Source organism: Ailuropoda melanoleuca, chromosome 14 (genome assembly GCF_002007445.2).
Source record: "Ailuropoda melanoleuca isolate Jingjing chromosome 14, ASM200744v2, whole genome shotgun sequence".
NCBI lineage: Eukaryota > Metazoa > Chordata > Mammalia > Carnivora > Ursidae > Ailuropoda > Ailuropoda melanoleuca.
Window position 1 is genome coordinate 39706216 of NC_048231.1, and position 17870 is coordinate 39724085.

The 17870-nt window shown below is 62.2% G+C and overlaps 1 protein-coding gene across 1 annotated transcript; it reads left to right on the forward strand.

Moving 5' to 3' along the window:
* Positions 1–7988: 7988 nt before the first annotated feature.
* On the forward strand, positions 7989–17204 carry AMN (amnion associated transmembrane protein). The gene is made up of 12 exons (XM_034642903.1): positions 7989–8063; positions 8784–8902; positions 9013–9057; positions 14757–14844; positions 14945–15162; positions 15299–15436; positions 15558–15666; positions 15764–15840; positions 16043–16220; positions 16293–16479; positions 16773–16866; positions 16968–17204. Exons 1-12 carry the CDS (start codon positions 8021–8023, stop codon positions 17046–17048), a joined length of 1377 nt encoding a protein of 458 aa, XP_034498794.1. The 5' UTR covers positions 7989–8020; the 3' UTR covers positions 17049–17204.
* Positions 17205–17870: the final 666 nt, after the last annotated feature.

Here is a 17870-nt window from a genome sequence, read left to right on the forward strand (position 1 = left end):
AAGGGGCGGACCCGTCCAGAAGTTCTACACAGGCCCTTAGGCCACACTGTTTCTGCTGTCCGGTGCTGGGGGTCCCGCCAGAGAGTCCTGCCCACCCCATGCCCTCAGCCCTGCAGTGAAGCACACAGTGGGGAGGGAGCCCAGGGCCCCCCAGCTCTTCTAATGCAGGCGCCCACACCCAGAACCCAGAGAAGGGCACCGTCTCCCTCTGCCTAGAGGCTCCCAAGTCTGCCCACCCCTGTGTTGAGAGCCTTGCGCTCCATCGTCTCTGGCACCCAGGCCTGAGCTCGCACCATGGCCTCAACCACGCCAGGGCCACTGAGCAACACTGCAGGTGGCCCACAGCCCAGAAGCCAGAACCCCTGAGGACAGCCCTTACCAGCAGCGTGGACAGCTCTGTGGGCTGGACAGCCACAGAGCCACATGGACTTGGGGTTTTCCAGCTCCTTCTGAGGGGTTGCACTCAGCCAGAATTTCAGAAACTGGATGCTTTTCTGTCAGCCTTCTGGAGTTCTTTCCTGAGTTGTTCAGGAAGGGAAGGGAGCCATAAACCCCAGGAGAAGAGCGCCCCCTGGTGGGTGCATCTCGGCCAGAGGCGCCCAAAGGGACTCGGGCCTAGGCGGCTGCAGATCTGGACCACTGTCCAGCAGCGGAGAGCGTGTGCGATGAGAAATGGGGTGCTCGGAGCAGCTCCTCCACCCGAGCCCGGACCACTCCCAGGACTGAGCGTGGCGGCGCAGCAGTCAGACCAGCCACGGCCTTGGCCTGGGTCCCTGGCGTCAGCGTTGGGGGCAGCCTGGCTCTACCAGCAAGCTGGGGGACCAGGGAGGCGGCCAGGCAGGGCACTGTGACTCTCACTGCCTCCCGCGGCTCTGGGGGCTGGCGTGGGGACACTCTGTTCCAAACCCTTTCAAGCAGGATTTCTGAGGACGAACTAGGAACTCACCCGGAGCAAGGGTGCAGGAACACGGCCCCGCTGCTGGCTCCAGGCCCCTGGTGTTACTACCCCGCGCGGAAGCTGGCCCATCCCACACGGGCCGGGGACCAAACCTGGAAAAATGTCTGAGGCCACCGCACGACTGCACTTGGTCAGACGTGTCCAGTCTCCGAGGGTCTCTTTGAAGTGAGAACATTGAGGTCTGGAGAGCCCTCCCTTCGCTCTGCTGGTCTTCTGTGACTGTGGTTCACCCTGCAGGACGCTCCCGGCACCCCAGATGGGTGACGACCTAGAGATGGGGCCGCTTGGTGTAAAGCGTGGGTTTCCTGAAAATGGACCGCAGTGGAACCTAACTCCTGAATCCGAGGGGTCTGTGAAAGGGCCCCCGCAGCGAGGGGAACAGAAAGTCTGCAGAGCAGGTCTGCGCCTCGACCCTCAGGGCTGGCCTTGGAGGAGGGCAGAACTCAGAGACCCCCGCAGCTACTCCCCGCCCCCAGGCCCCAGGGCAGCGAGGGGCCCGCAGTGGGCGCAGACCCCAGCGGGGAGGGGAAAGCATGTTAGGCCGTCTGGGGTGGCGGGAGGCCCCTGAGAAAAGTGCTCTTGGGGCAGGGAGGACATGCTCTCAGCCACTGGTGGCCACCGGCCTGGCAGGAGACACTCACTCGGTGCTGACCTTGGCCTGCTGGGCCCTCCCCTGCGGCTGGGGTGCAGGGGGTCACTCGGTGTCTGCAATGGCACCTCCTCACAGAGGCCTGCCCTGGCCGCCTGGCCCCAGTGGCTCCCTCGCAGTCACCGCACACTCTGGCTCCCCCATCCATCCTCCTTCCAAGCCCTGCTCAGAATGGTGTGGTGTGTCCATCCTCCACCTCCCCAGCCAACAGCCAGCCCAGGAGGGCCTTGCTCCCAGCCCCCGCTACAGGTCTGGCCCCAGGGGTGTGCGTAGGGAAAGCGCAGCTCAGGGGAGGGGACTATTCCAGGGCTGCAGGGCCTGCCTGTGGGCCATCCCTTCCTTCCGTACAGATTTTTGGGGTGGCCCCTGTGCTCCAGGCAGTACCTAGTCAGCCCCAGGGCACATGGTGGAGGTTGCTGATGGTGGGGAGGCCCACGATGGCCTCTCTGGAGAGGTGACTTCTGCAGAGACCAGAGTCTTAAAGGCGCTCCAACCCCATCGTCCCACAGCCCCCACCTCACCCCTGTTTCCCCGTGTGGGAAGAGAATCATGCACGCTGGAGAAGGCCCAGAGATGTGCAGGAGACTACCCAAGGTCACACAGCAAATCAGGGACAAAGATGGGGTGAAGGAGCTGGGGAAATGTTCTTGGGGCCAGATCCATTTCCACAGAGTTGTAGAGAAGCGGGGGAGTGGGAAGGGGGTGATTCCCAATAGCTCTGCAAGTCTAGGCGGGAACCCCCCCACCCCGCAGGCGGCAGGGCTGTCACTCACACGCCCTCACATCAGGGGAGGGCTGAGGTGGCCCACCAGAGCACAGTGTCCCTGCGCCCTGGGATTGGTGCAGCACTGGAAACCGGAACTCGTGCGAGGCCTAGTCAGGGAGGAGTGGGCTCCAGTTCCNCCCCTCCCAGGTCAGCATGTCTCTGGGTAGTTATATGGAGCAGGCCCAGGGGCAGGAAGCCCTTGAGGGCACCCCAAATTACGCAGTGTGAAGCTTGCTTTCCAGCACTGGTGCGAAAACCATGGGAGCTGCCCAGACCCTCCCCCACGGTCCTGCCCCTCCAGGTGTCACCACTGCAGCCTCACTGGGCCACTAGAGCTCCACGGTGGCAGGAAGGGGCGGACCCGTCCAGAAGTTCTACACAGGCCCTTAGGCCACACTGTTTCTGCTGTCCGGTGCTGGGGGTCCCGCCAGAGAGTCCTGCCCACCCCATGCCCTCAGCCCTGCAGTGAAGCACACAGTGGGGAGGGAGCCCAGGGCCCCCCAGCTCTTCTAATGCAGGCGCCCACACCCAGAACCCAGAGAAGGGCACCGTCTCCCTCTGCCTAGAGGCTCCCAAGTCTGCCCACCCCTGTGTTGAGAGCCTTGCGCTCCATCGTCTCTGGCACCCAGGCCTGAGCTCGCACCATGGCCTCAACCACGCCAGGGCCACTGAGCAACACTGCAGGTGGCCCACAGCCCAGAAGCCAGAACCCCTGAGGACAGCCCTTACCAGCAGCGTGGACAGCTCTGTGGGCTGGACAGCCACAGAGCCACATGGACTTGGGGTTTTCCAGCTCCTTCTGAGGGGTTGCACTCAGCCAGAATTTCAGAAACTGGATGCTTTTCTGTCAGCCTTCTGGAGTTCTTTCCTGAGTTGTTCAGGAAGGGAAGGGAGCCATAAACCCCAGGAGAAGAGCGCCCCCTGGTGGGTGCATCTCGGCCAGAGGCGCCCAAAGGGACTCGGGCCTAGGCGGCTGCAGATCTGGACCACTGTCCAGCAGCGGAGAGCGTGTGCGATGAGAAATGGGGTGCTCGGAGCAGCTCCTCCACCCGAGCCCGGACCACTCCCAGGACTGAGCGTGGCGGCGCAGCAGTCAGACCAGCCACGGCCTTGGCCTGGGTCCCTGGCGTCAGCGTTGGGGGCAGCCTGGCTCTACCAGCAAGCTGGGGGACCAGGGAGGCGGCCAGGCAGGGCACTGTGACTCTCACTGCCTCCCGCGGCTCTGGGGGCTGGCGTGGGGACACTCTGTTCCAAACCCTTTCAAGCAGGATTTCTGAGGACGAACTAGGAACTCACCCGGAGCAAGGGTGCAGGAACACGGCCCCGCTGCTGGCTCCAGGCCCCTGGTGTTACTACCCCGCGCGGAAGCTGGCCCATCCCACACGGGCCGGGGACCAAACCTGGAAAAATGTCTGAGGCCACCGCACGACTGCACTTGGTCAGACGTGTCCAGTCTCCGAGGGTCTCTTTGAAGTGAGAACATTGAGGTCTGGAGAGCCCTCCCTTCGCTCTGCTGGTCTTCTGTGACTGTGGTTCACCCTGCAGGACGCTCCCGGCACCCCAGATGGGTGACGACCTAGAGATGGGGCCGCTTGGTGTAAAGCGTGGGTTTCCTGAAAATGGACCGCAGTGGAACCTAACTCCTGAATCCGAGGGGTCTGTGAAAGGGCCCCCGCAGCGAGGGGAACAGAAAGTCTGCAGAGCAGGTCTGCGCCTCGACCCTCAGGGCTGGCCTTGGAGGAGGGCAGAACTCAGAGACCCCCGCAGCTACTCCCCGCCCCCAGGCCCCAGGGCAGCGAGGGGCCCGCAGTGGGCGCAGACCCCAGCGGGGAGGGGAAAGCATGTTAGGCCGTCTGGGGTGGCGGGAGGCCCCTGAGAAAAGTGCTCTTGGGGCAGGGAGGACATGCTCTCAGCCACTGGTGGCCACCGGCCTGGCAGGAGACACTCACTCGGTGCTGACCTTGGCCTGCTGGGCCCTCCCCTGCGGCTGGGGTGCAGGGGGTCACTCGGTGTCTGCAATGGCACCTCCTCACAGAGGCCTGCCCTGGCCGCCTGGCCCCAGTGGCTCCCTCGCAGTCACCGCACACTCTGGCTCCCCCATCCATCCTCCTTCCAAGCCCTGCTCAGAATGGTGTGGTGTGTCCATCCTCCACCTCCCCAGCCAACAGCCAGCCCAGGAGGGCCTTGCTCCCAGCCCCCGCTACAGGTCTGGCCCCAGGGGTGTGCGTAGGGAAAGCGCAGCTCAGGGGAGGGGACTATTCCAGGGCTGCAGGGCCTGCCTGTGGGCCATCCCTTCCTTCCGTACAGATTTTTGGGGTGGCCCCTGTGCTCCAGGCAGTACCTAGTCAGCCCCAGGGCACATGGTGGAGGTTGCTGATGGTGGGGAGGCCCACGATGGCCTCTCTGGAGAGGTGACTTCTGCAGAGACCAGAGTCTTAAAGGCGCTCCAACCCCATCGTCCCACAGCCCCCACCTCACCCCTGTTTCCCCGTGTGGGAAGAGAATCATGCACGCTGGAGAAGGCCCAGAGATGTGCAGGAGACTACCCAAGGTCACACAGCAAATCAGGGACAAAGATGGGGTGAAGGAGCTGGGGAAATGTTCTTGGGGCCAGATCCATTTCCACAGAGTTGTAGAGAAGCGGGGGAGTGGGAAGGGGGTGATTCCCAATAGCTCTGCAAGTCTAGGCGGGAACCCCCCCACCCCGCAGGCGGCAGGGCTGTCACTCACACGCCCTCACATCAGGGGAGGGCTGAGGTGGCCCACCAGAGCACAGTGTCCCTGCGCCCTGGGATTGGTGCAGCACTGGAAACCGGAACTCGTGCGAGGCCTAGTCAGGGAGGAGTGGGCTCCAGTTCCCCCCAGGCCATCTTTCCTGCCACATGGAGAAGGTCGTGCGCAGAGGGAAACCAACACCGCGGGGCCCATCAAGGCAAGACAGAATGAGACTGAGACACGCGGGCAGACACGGAGACCACGAGCTGGCTGGCCCCTGGAGCCCAACCTCGTCTGAGGCAGCTGGTTACTGGAAGAAACTCACCCTGGGACTTTGCATTTCTCCTACTTGCACCTGAGGTCCTGACCGATTCCAAAGCATGTGCCCACATGCGTACCCGGGGGCCCAGGGCACCCGCGCGGGCAGTTCGGGGTCTTCTGTGAACACAGGGCTCCTGTGGCGCGGTCCGGCCGTGCCCTGCATCACGTCTTTGCTCCCAAGGCATCCCAGCGGCTCCCGGCCAGCTTGGCCAGGCTGCTGCCTGCCTCTGGCCTCGGCATGGGCTCTAGTCTGGGCCGCCCTCTGACAGCGGGACACATGCGGCCCAAGTCCAGCTGCTGCTCAAGGATGGTGGGGAGATGGATGCCGATGTCTCACGGCCCAGCGGCCCCAGCTCTTCCTGTTCTGCCACCTCCAGTCCACTGTCCACACTGCGGCTACAGCCATGACTTCTGAGTCCCCACTTTAACGCCATCTCTTCCAGGAAGGTTTCTCTGACTGCCCAGGCAGCCTTGCTCCCCTGTTCAGACAGCACAGTATCTCTGGGAATGGTCTGCCCAAGTGGGTCAGAAAGTTCCATTTCCCCAAGGCCCGACCACCCCCCTTCTAGAGCCTCTCTTGGGCCTTGGCCTCAGTGCAATCCACTTTCTGAGTTGAGAGAAAGGAGCCGCCACCCTTGGGAAGAACTGCCTGGACTTCCAGGCTTGGCTACAGTGCTCTGGGCCCTGGGAGTGAAGTTCGCTGAGCCCCCCAAGCTCTCTGCCTTGAAAGCCACAAGTGGGGTGGTGGGAGGGGGTGAGGGGAGCAGAGCCAGACACCCTGCTGGAGTCCCAGGAAGCACCAGTCCACAGAGCTGCCTACTTCCCAGCAAGGAGCAAGACAAGGAGACAAAACAGATGTGACCTCCAAATAGCCCCTCTGTTCCTGGTCAAGGCTTCCGCAACAGGCAGACAAGGCCAAATTCCAGGGCCAGGAAGACCCCCTCCCTGACCCAGGCCAGGCTTGGTGCTGACGCCTCCGGCAGGGCTGGCTCCGCTGCCCACCTGAGAGCAGGTGCCCGCATCCCACTGGGCTGAAGGGTGGCACAAGCTGGCGTGCTCCCTCCCTGATCCCAGTCAGAGAAGTCCTGCCCCTTCCCAGTGCATGAAGAGGCTGGAATGGCCCCAGTGGCAGGTCGCATCCTCCTTGGATGAGATGCCGGCTATGGGGGAGACCCCAAGACCAGTCAGAGTGAAGAGTCTAATTCCAGGGGTCTGCAGGGGAGGGTTGGGCATATAGGAAAGGGCAGGGTAGGCAGGAGGGAGGAAGGCACCAGGGAGCCCCAAGGCTAAGTCCTTCCCCTCGTATGGGTAGTACACACAGTCCTCCACCTCCCACCCATGTCCATCACCTGCCCTCCATCCCCCATTCCACATTCTCCCCTCACCAGCTCGTCCTGGACACAGTGGCCCACTCGCCACTCCTCCCCTTGCCATCAACCGTAACCAAGAAGGCACCATCATCCACGGGTCACCCTATCCCCTGATGATCAATTCACCATCTGCCCCACCTATAAGCCACTATTCATCATCCAGTTTCCTGTGCCCAGTCTGTCCACCCACCCACCTACCCTCTACCATCCCATCCCCCACAAATCCATCCTCCACCACTCCCCAACATCCACCCCAGCCCCATGCCTCAGACACCCCTACACAATCAGTCCACCTGTCCATCCATCCAACCATCCATTGATCCAGCTGTGATCTCTGCTCTCATCCTCCCATCAGCCAGCCCTCTACTAACCTGCTATTCAGTCCATCTAAGTCCTGTTCATCCACTCATCCACCGTTCAGTCTCACCTACCAGCCAGCCATCAGCCAGAAACCTTTTCTCACCCACCGTTCATCTCCACAAACTCCATCCGACACCTGTAATTTATATTTCACCCATCACGCATCCACTTACCCAAGCACCATTTTTGTCTACCATTCTTCCCCACCCAAACACTATCCACCATCCATTGGCCCTCCTTCCACAATCCACTCCCCTCCATCCATCCATCCACCACCCACCACTCCCCAACACCCTTGCACTACCCAATCGCACAAGACTCATCCTCCAACCACCGCCCCTCAATTCCTGTGCATTCCTGCGTTCACTCACCACCCCCCACCCTTCTGTTCCTCCTCCACGGCCACCCAGTGCACGCACCCTCCGCCACTCACCATGCACCCGCTACCAACCGCTCCCCATTTGTTCACAGGCACTTGCCCCGCACAGCCCATCTGCCAGCATCCACGGTGCTTTCGGGCCAGGAGGCAGGAGGGCTCTGCATGGAAGGGTGGACACCCAGCCCCAGTAGGTGGGCAGAGAAGGCGCAGCCCCAGCCACACAGAGTCAGGGACAGCAGGGAAACCAGAGGTGGTTTAGCAAGCCCCCGCCCCCAAGACACCCTTGTCCCGGAGCAGGTGGGTCGCGACAAGCTCCTCTTCCTGGGCACCCAAGGTCCTCAGGTCCGGGAGGGCTGAGTATGGGGAAGGAGCGAGTCCGACCGGCGCCTCGAGGGGCCCCGGGGGTAAATCTGTAACCGCCCGGCCGCCCCGCCCCGCCCCGCCCAGTCAGGTGGGCCCCGCGGGGCAAAGTCTCCGGGTGGCGACGCGGGAGCGCGGCGGAATGGGCGCGCTGGGCCGGGTCCTGCTGTGGCTGCAGCTGTGCGGTAAGCTGGGGGCGCCCTGGTGGGGCGGAGGCGGCGGGCCGCACACGCCCCCGACGGCCTCGGCTCTCCCCGGGCGGGCGGCGGGAGCGGGAGAGGCTCCCTGGCCTTGTAGAGTCGAGGACCTCGGCCAGACCCCCCTCCAGCGTCGGGGCCCCGCCCTGCCCTCGGGCGCCGGTGGTCGGTTTGCGAGATGCGCACTGTCCCCAGGCCCTGCCCACAGCAGCGACTCAGTTTCCCCGTCCCCGAGGGCGTGCTGACCTTCCCCCTTTGCACCCCGGCCGGCGCGCGTCCTCGGTGTTCGCCCCCAAGGCCTGGGAGCTTGAAAACTGCAGCCCCGCCCCCGCCCCCTTCTCTTACGCCCCTCGCGGGTCCCTCAGGACACAGCTCCCAGTCAATGCCCGCCCTCCAGCCCCTTCTACTTGGCAGAGGCCTCCGCTACCCTTCACCTCGGCCCCTCGGTCCTTGCCTGGCCGAGCCCTCTGCTCCATCGATGGGCAAACTGGGGGCGGGGCGATGAGGCGACCTTGGAGAGCGTCCTAGAGGGGGCACATAGGAGCGGGCTCCGCAGATCCAGTAGGAGTTCGTCAGCACCGGGGTGGGGCTCCCGCGGGGTCTAGGCTGCCCTGGCTACCCCATCTGCGCCCGGGCTCTGGGACCAACCTTCCCTCTGCCTGGGAGTGGGGGCATCTGAGCAGGAAGCACTGTCATCCGCATCCCCAGCACTGACCCGGGCCGCCTACAAACTCTGGATCCCCAACACCGACTTTGAAGCCGCCGCCAACTGGAGCCAGAACCGGACCCCGTGCGCAGGCGCTGCCGTCGAGTTCCCCGCAAACAAGGTGCCTTCCCCACACGCCCCTCCCCGGGAGGTTTGGGATGGGGACTTGGGTGGCCAGGGGTCGGGGAGAGACAGAAGGGATCCGCTAACCAAGGCCTCTTCTTCCTGCAGATGGTGTCAGTCCTGGTGCGAGAAGGTCACAGCATCTCAGACATGGTGAGGGGGCTGCGGCTGAGACCCGGGTCGGAGGGGGGCTGGGGGTCCCGCCGGCCCACGGGAAGCCCCTTTCTTCCCTCGAGATCACCTGTGCAGGCCTTGGGCCTTTGGCTTCCGGAGGGGCTTCTGCGAGGTTGTGGGACCCATATGGGAGGGCAGACACTGGTCCTGTGGTCCCAGCTCAGGCTGTGCCCCAGCCTTGCAAAGGGGTTCAGAAGGTGCCTCCTGTCCCGGATGACCTCTGCTTCTGGCCTCCAGCCCCCCAGTAGCCTGTCTTCTCTAAGGTGTGCTCCAGGAAGCATCCTTCCCCCACTCTTCTCCTCAAAGTCTTTCTCTTTCCCAGTACCTAAGACCTCCCATCAGAAACCTCGGGGTCTTTCTCTCAAACTGCTTTGCAGGACACTAGTGTTCCAGAGAATGGTGGGAATTAGGAGGGTTGAAGAGGTTCCGTGGCCAGTAAATTTGGGAGACGCCGCCTGCTTGCTTGCCTGGAGCTTTCGGGATGTGTTAAGGGCTCTGATAAGGCCTGGGAGAAAGACTCTGGCTGTCTGTGAAAGGCGGGGTCAGCAAGCTCCTTACTGCCCAAATGCAGCCGCGTGGCCGGAGCTGAGAATGGTTTTCAAATTTTTAAAGAGTTGGGGGAGGAAAAAACCAAAAGATGAACACTTTTGTGGCACGGGAACTATAGAACATGAACCTCGATGTCGGTAAGTAAAGTTTTATCAGCACACAGCCCCGCCCGTTGGGGCGCCAGCATCTCTGGCCGCCATCGCACTACCAGGCAGAGCTGAGTGGACATGAGGGAGTCTGTGTGGCCTCAAATCTTAATGTATTTTCTGTCTGGCCCTTTGCAGAAAGGGCCACTGCTCCCTGATTTAAAGTGTCCTTTCCCGAGACCCGGGGGTCTCAGGGGCCCCTCCTAATTAAGAGGCTCCACAGCGCCCTCTGTCCTCTGGGTTGGATCACTGTCCTGTCGGAGGGTTGCCGGCCCTGAGCAAGGGTGGAGTTGGGGGAGGGGGGCTCTGGGTGTGGGTGCCAGGGCTGGGGTCCTCATTTAGAGGCCACTGGGTTTTGTGCGGGCAGGTGAGTTGGGGGAGGCACCGGGTGGCCCTGGCCCCACCCCATCTCTTGCTCATATGCAAGATCTGAGGACCCCAGGCCTTATTTCCACTCCCTGAGTTGTCTTGGCTAATGGATGGTTTCCCAAAGCAGCATTCATGGTGGGACCCGGCCACTCGTGGGGCAGGACAAATCAGTGCAAGGGAGTCCTACCCCTCCGTGTGAGCCAGAGCTGTCCCTGCCTAGGGAGGGGGCATCAGGCAGAGACTGGGGGTCCCAGTCTGCAGATCTGGGGTTGGGATGCCCTTTCACATCTGCCCAACCCAAAGACTAAGGTGTGGAAGAGGGCAGCAGCCAGGTGAAGGAGCAAGGGAGGCATGGGGGGAGCAGCCGGACCCAGCGCCCACTCCCCCTGCCCGTGCCTAACCGTGGCAACCAGGCAGGCAGCCGCCTGGAGCAGGAAGAGAGGGGCATCCAAGAGGGGCATCCAGAGCAGGTGTGGGACCCTTGAGCAGGAGGTCAGCCAGGGCGGGGGCGGGGGCCTGGGGTCTGGGACCCTTCTCCAGATCATTTTCATGATCTCCTTTGAAAGAGTTTGAGGATCTTAAAAGAGACATTCATTCATCCATTCATCGCCTGACAGGTCTCTCTATCTAGCCCTTCTTTCCATCCCCAGCTATCCAAATCCGAGTCCCGCCTCCTTTCCTGGAGGCCCGTGAGGCACCCCCTCACTTCCGCTGCCTCTCCTCCTCCTGCACGGGGGCTTCACCCCACCCTCCCACCCCCACTGGAGGACCCAGGTGGGAACTGTCCAGGGTCCCGGTAACAGGTTGAATGGACCCCGAGCTGCCCCGGACCGCCCCCCAGCCCCGCTGCTCAGCATTACCTGGCTGCCCAGATGTGGCCCTAGTAACAGGGGCAGCTGCCGCTGTGTTTTCATTTGTCCCTCTCAGGTTTGGAGCTTCCCTCCCTGGGATTTTCTCCTTCCTGAACCCCCTCTCCCCTCCCATTTCTATTCACCCAGTTCTCTTGGTCTGGAGGAATCTCATAACTTCTGTCCATCGATCCATGGTTGCGTTGCCAGACGGCAAGCGTCTTCTCACTGTGCCCTTTCTGCCTGTGGTGCCCTTCGCCGAACAGCAGCCCTCAGTGTAATCTGCGATGCCAGACCTGCTGCCTTGTACGGTGTTTGCGGTGTTCTAAGACTCCCTTGGCTGCTGCTGAGTCACGGCCATGGCCGAGCATCCGTCTATTCGGTGATTACATCACAATCCTGCCATCAGGGGCGCACGCTGGAGTGGGGCTCTAGCTAGGGAACCAGCTTTATCTTCTCCTTAGAATAAGCCCCACTTCTGACGTCTTCCTCCAAGCCACAGCCTCGCCCCTTGGCCTTGTGGCTCAGCCTCCCTCGCCGCAGGGAGGTCTCAGAGTCCTCTCTTGTCCCTTTGCCTGTTCCCGTGGCTGCCGGCACCCCATGGTCCTCACGCTGCGGCTCTGTGGGTGGTCTGAATGCCCACTGGGGCAACTCCTCTGTCCACTCTTCTGCTACGAGGCCAACTAGTTCTTTGTGGATCGGATTGTTGCAGAGGAAAGGGAGGGTGGGTTTATCAGATAGCAACAGCCGCAACAAAACCCTGGAATTTGGTTTGGGAATGAACACCCGATTTATACCAACAGGCCATGAATTTCTCTGCAAATGTTTCACGTCATCCATCATAAAACTCGGTGCTTTTCGAGGGGTCCCCACAGAGTCTTGTAGAGATCGGCCCGTTCATAAACACTTTGTAACGTGGTTTCTATTGGGAACGGTACTCTATTTTTAAAAATTGTTATGTTCTGATTGTTTATTTTTATAAGTGATGACAGTTGTTCCTCCTTCCTTCCAGTCCTAACTCCTTTTATTTCTTTTTCTTTCCAGATAGCTTTGTCTAGGAGGTGCCTGGGTGGCTCAGTTGGTTCAGTGTCCGACTCTTGGTTTCGGCTCAGGTCATGATCTCAGGGTTGTGGGATCGAGCCCTGTGTTGAGCCCTATGCCCAGCGGGGAGTCTGCTTGGGATTCTCTCTCCCCGCTCCCTCTGCCCCTTCCCCCACTCTCTATCTCTATAAAACAAATAAATAAATCTTAAAAAAAATAACATTGTCCAGGACCCCTCCCCTAGGTTAAACAAAAGTGATAAAAGCGGGCAGCCGTGTCTCGTTCCAGGATGAAAGAGAAGGCATGTCACGTCTCTCCATGGAGTGTAATGTTTGCTGTAGGGTTTTGGTACATAAACTTTATTGAATTGTGGAAATTCTATTATAGCTTGCTAGCAGCTTCTTACAAAATCATAAATAGATTTGTTAGACTTCTCTGGCATTTTTGTTGTTGTTGTTATTGGGTTTTTTACATCGAGTGAGATACGATTGCCCCCTCCCTCTTTTCAGCCTGTTAATGAGGTTTCCTGAGGCTGAACTGTCATTGCGAGACTGATGGCCTCCTGGCACCTTCCTGTAGGTGTGGGTCGGAGCATGCCCTTTCTGTAAGACACCTGACTTCCCTCTGCCCCGGTTTTGTTGGCACAAACTGCTTACTGCTGTCTGCTGGGACGCCATCATGCGCACTGGGAAGTGGGGATGGGAGCCGTCCTGGGACCGAACCCCATGATCACCATGTATTTTAAAAATACACTATTGGAGCTAGTCAGCTAATATAGATATATTTTAAAGATTTATTTATTTATTTTAGAGGGAGAGCGTGTGAGCGGGAGGGGCAGAGGGAGAGAGAGAATCCCAAGCCAACTCCCTGCTGAGTGAGGAGCCCGTCACCACCGATCCCTCAACCCCAAGATCACGACCTGAGCCGAAACTCTGGGATCACGCCCTGAGCCGAAGGCAGACGCTTAACAACGGAGCCACCCAGGCGCCCCCGACATTTTGAATTTTTCTAGAAATTGATACATTTCATCCAGGTTTTCAAGTCTGGCAGTCCTTTTTATTTCTTAAGCTTCTCAGTGTGTGTGTCTTCCCACAAACAAGTAAGTCCTTTTGGTGTGTTTCTTTCCCGTTTCTTTCCTTCTTCCTCCAACTATGTTTTCAGAGCAGGTCTCTGCCGCTGTCTGAAGTCTTTCCATTATGCTTCTGCATTGGAATGGACCGTTGGCCGGGTATAAAATTCTAGATGGGAGATGGGACCTTCTGTTCCTTTAATACATAAACTATTATTACATTGTCTTTTTGTATCCATTGTTGTTGCTGTTAAACCTGACCTCTGAGTTTTTTCGTCTTTGCTGGGTGATCTGTTCTTTCTCTCTGAAGCTTTTAGAATGTTCTCTGTGTCGCTGATGTCTCTACACACACTGCCACGTGTCTGGGTTTGATTTTCCTTGCTTCCCATGCCATGTGACGCCTTTCCATCTGAGCTTTCTCAGCTTTCTTCAAATCGGAAAAGCGCATCCTCCTTGCTTCTTCAATATCGCCCCCCTCCTTTGCATCTGCATTTTGGCACTGGGGTGTCGATCCTCCCTCCTCTCGGGGGCTCCACCCTATCCTGCCCAGAGAGTCCCTTCCCAGAAACACCCGTCACTGGGGCTTCTCCAGCTGGACCAGTCCGCGTGTTTATCTCACCTAGTGTGCTCTTCCTTTCAATTATTCCGTGTTCTGGAACTTATTTATATTTTCCCCCTTTGGTTCTTTTTATTATTAAGTTTAAATCTTAATTCCAGTATAGTTAACATACAGTGTTATATTACTTTCCGGGTACAGTATAGTGATTCAACCCCCTTTGGTTCTTTCCAAAAACGGGTTCTTGGTCAGCCTTGCCCTGCCAAGGCCTCCCCTGTTCCTGAGTCGCGTATCCATCTGTCTCCAGGGCTCACTCCGCACCTGCGGGTGGCCCTGCCTTGCTCTCACAGGGCTCCACTCCCAGGTGTGACCTCGCATCCCTCCAGGCATCGCCTCTTGGTCAGGGCCCATGCTCAGGTAGGGGACAAGCAAGATGGGACTTGAGGCCGGGCCCTGGGTGGACTACCTCAGATGACGACGAACCCCTCCTGATCCCTGTGCCGCTCAGCTCCCCTGGCCCAGCCCTCATCTCCAACCCCAACCCTGAGGGTCAAAAATCCTGGGGCTCAGAGGGGATGGGGAGGGAGAGGGCCGCGGGCCTCCCTCACCAGGCCTTCCCACTGCCTCAGATCCTCTGACACCTGAGGTCTGAGCTGTGGCCCCCCACTTGTGGTGAATGGGCTGCCCTGGCGGAGCCTAGGCCTGCAGGGGAGACAGGGGCCACTCTGAGGCGCCGGTACCTTCCTGCCACCAGCCCCCCTCCCTCACACAGTTCAGGGCTGCCTCCACACTGCCCCGCGGCTTGGGTTCCTGGCTTATACAGTTTCTCGGGGTGACGGGAGAGGGCAGTGACCTTCGTGTCACCTTGCCCCAAACTCTTCACGCCGCCAGGTCTCAGGCTGGGTCTGGCTCCTTGGCCTGCAGTCCTGCTCCCTCCGTCTTCTCTGACCCTCAGCCAGGGCCAGGCGCCGCCAGCCCCTGACCTCACCTCCCCGCTCGGTGACCTACGCTCACCCCTCCCCGGGAACACGGAGGCGGGGGCGGGACCCTGTGGCACCCTGGCCCCCCGCGAGGCGCCCCTCCGCCTGTGCTTTCCGCAGCTCCTGCCGCGGGACGGGGAATTCGTCCTGGCCTCGGGGGCAGGCTTCAGCGCCCCGGACGCCGGCCAGGACCCGGACTGCCGGACCGGTGAGGGGCCCGGGGGCGGGGCCTGTCCGGGGGGCGTGTTCGGGCGGGGCCTGGTGGGGGGCGCCCCGCCCGCGGAGCTCAGGGACGCGCGCTCACCCAGGCGCCCCCGCGCTCTTCCTCGACCCCGACCGCTTCTGGTGGCACGACCCGCGCCTGTGGCGCTCCGGGGACGCGGCGCGCGGCCTCTTCTCCGTGGACGCCGAGCGCGTGCCCTGCCGCCACGACGACGTCGTCTTCCCGTCCGACGCCTCCTTTCGAGTGGGTCTCGGCCCGGGCGCCCGCCCCGCGCGCGTCCGCAGCGTCCGGGCTCTGGGCCAGGTGAGCTGGCGCGCGGGGCCGGGGCTCGGGCCTCCTCTCCGCGCCTCGGCCCGGGCAGTCCCCACACGTGAGTTCCGAGCACTCAGAGGCTGTCCCCTCCTCGGGCTGGCTCCGCTCGTGACCCGGCCCCCCGCAGACGTTCACGCGCGACGAGGACCTGGCTGCGTTCCTGGCGTCCCGCGCCGGCCGCCTGCGCTTCCACGGGCCGGGCGCTCTGAGCGTGGACCCCGGGGCCTGCGCCGACGCGTCGGGCTGCGTCTGCGGCAACACCGAGGTGAGCGCGGCCCGCAGCGGGGTGCGGGGGCCGGGCTCGGGGTGGGGGCCTGGAGCGGGCCCTCTGCCGCCGCGGTCCGGCCCGCACCGTCTCCGTGCTGACGGCCGCTTCCCTCCTGCAGGCGCTGCCCTGGATCTGCGAGGCCCTGCTCCAGCCCTTGGGCGGTCGCTGTCCCCCGGCCGCCTGCCATGACGCCCTCCGGCCCGAGGGGCAGTGCTGCGACCTCTGCGGTGAGCGCCCCCTCCCGGCACGTGTGTGCTCGACCGCAGCCTCAGTTTCCCTGTTGGTCCTGGGCCCGCGGCGCCGACCCCTACCCTTCTGTCGCAGGAGCCATCGTGTCGCTGACCCACGGCCCCACCTTTGACATTGAGCGGTACCGGGCGCGGCTGCTGCAAGGCTTCCTGGTAATGGGCCCGCGCCCCCCCACCCCAGCCCTACCAGCCCCGCCGCCCCCGCCCGGGACCTTCATCCCTGCAGGGACCCCGGGACCCCACCTTGCCTCACTGACGCGGTCACTCTGCGCACCTGCCCATCACTCGTCCTGCCGCCAACGCCCCCGCAGGTCCGAGGGCGAAGTCCCTGGGACAACCCTGTCTCCCTCCCCAGCCCCAGTACCAGGGGCTGCAAGTGGCCGTGTCCAAGGTGCCGCGCCCGCCACGGCCCCGCGGGACCGCAGGCGCGGAGGCGGACACGGAGATTCAGGTGGTGCTGACAGAGACCGGGCCCGAGACGGGCGGCGCGGGACGGCTGGCCCGTGCCCTCCTGGCGGACGTCGCCGAGCACGGTAACCGCGGGTGCGCTTTTCCCGGCCCCTGCCCCGCCCCGCGTTGGGGAGACTGAGCCGGCGCCCTTGCAGGTGAACCCCTTGGGGTCCTGTCGGCTACAGCCCGGGAGTCGGGCGCGCCTGTAGGGGACGGCTCGGCGCAGGGGCTGGACGGTTCAGGTTTGCGCGCGGAGCTGGCAGGCGGAGTGACCGCTGGGCTGCTGTTGCTGTTGGCGCTGGTGGCGGGGGCGCTGCTGCTGCGCGGCGCTCCGAGGCTCAGGTACGCAGGCGGGGCTGCGGGGTCGGGGGCGAGGGGGCGGCGGTGGGGCCGCGGGGCGGATCTGCAGGGGGGCGGAGACCGGGGCAGCCGGGTTTCGGGGTCGTGGGGCGGGGCCGCGGGGCCCATCCGCCCCGGGGTGGAGGCTCAGGTCGCGGGGGCGGGGCCTCAGGGCGGGGTTTCGGGGAGAGTCCGCGGGTGCTGGCGCCCCGGAGAGGCCTCGGGGGCGGCGAGTCAGGTACCAGGAGTGGTGTGCGGAGCCCCCACGAGGGCTCACGTGCGTCCTTGTTCTCCAGATGGAGTAGGCGAGACGAAGCGGCCCCCGCGCCCGTCGTGGACCCCCTGGGCTTCTCCAACCCCGTGTTCGACGTGGCGGGCTCCGTGGAGCCGGTGAGGGGGCGGGTAGGGGTATCGGCCCGCCCGCGGGCTGTGCTGGGCGCCGACGCCCCTTGACTCTGCGCCCCCTCCCCTTGATTCTACGCACCCCGCAGCCTCCCGCGACCAAGGTGGAAAACAGCAGCACCAGCCGCAGCTACTTCGTGAACCCGCTTTTCGCGGAGACAGAGGCCTGAGCAGCCGTGTGACTGGCCAGCGCTCACTTCTGCCCTCCGCCGCCCCCGCGAAATGTACGGGTCCCTGACCTTGCCAGATCCCCGCCCCCTTCTCCACACTCCTTGTCCCCCGCAGGCCAAAAATAGGGTGGCTTTGCCCAATAAAGAGGTTTCCTGCACCTGCTATCAGTTGTCTCCTGTGCCCCCACCCGTACGCCTTTGCTTGAGCGCGGAGAGTGCCCTCGTCCGTCCATTGGTGAGGGGTGGTCCTGCGAGTCCTCCCTTCTGGCCATCCTCAAAGGGCAGCTCCGGGAACTACCTATAGAACGGGTCCACCAGAAAATTGCAGTCTGCAAAGTTGAACCCAGAACAAGGAGGGGGCTGCCCCTGGTGCAAAGGGAGGCGACTAGAGCACAGGCGTGAGGCGCCTGGTGAGGCTGGCTGTCCAGGGCACCCCCAACATCATGCCAAAGGCTGTCGACCTTGCAAATAAAACAGCCGGGCATCTCAGCGGAAGAACGGGTTTATTCTGGAATGGTAGAGGAATTGCACGGAGGGATGTTCAGGCTGTGGCTAAACCATAGGCCGGCAAGTCTGGAGACCACAGGAGAGGAACAGGATCATAGAGAAAAAGGAGGGAGTTGGAAGAGGCGGTTTGGAATGGAAGTCCATGGGGGGAAACTGAGAATTCAGGGTGGTGCCGGTTTCTCATTGGCCGGCTGCTCCCAGAAGAAGGTCCTGCTGCTGCTGGTCTAGGAGAGCAGGCTTCTTGCCGTGGGCGGGAGGACAGGCGGGTGGGCAGTGAGAGGTGACCGGCTGTGCGCGCTCTGGAACTCCGCATCC

What these genes read in the sequence shown, in the direction of transcription:
- AMN (XM_034642903.1), top strand. Translation starts at nt 8,021, where the DNA reads ATGGGCGCGCTGGGCCGGGTCCTGCTGTGGCTGCAGCTGTGCG. An exon ending in GCAGTGCTGCGACCTCTGCG is followed by an intron (nt 15,667 to 15,763) that starts GTGAGCGCCCCC and finishes CTTCTGTCGCAG; the next exon opens with GAGCCATCGTGTCGCTGACC. An exon ending in GGCGGACGTCGCCGAGCACG is followed by an intron (nt 16,221 to 16,292) that starts GTAACCGCGGGT and finishes GCGCCCTTGCAG; the next exon opens with GTGAACCCCTTGGGGTCCTG.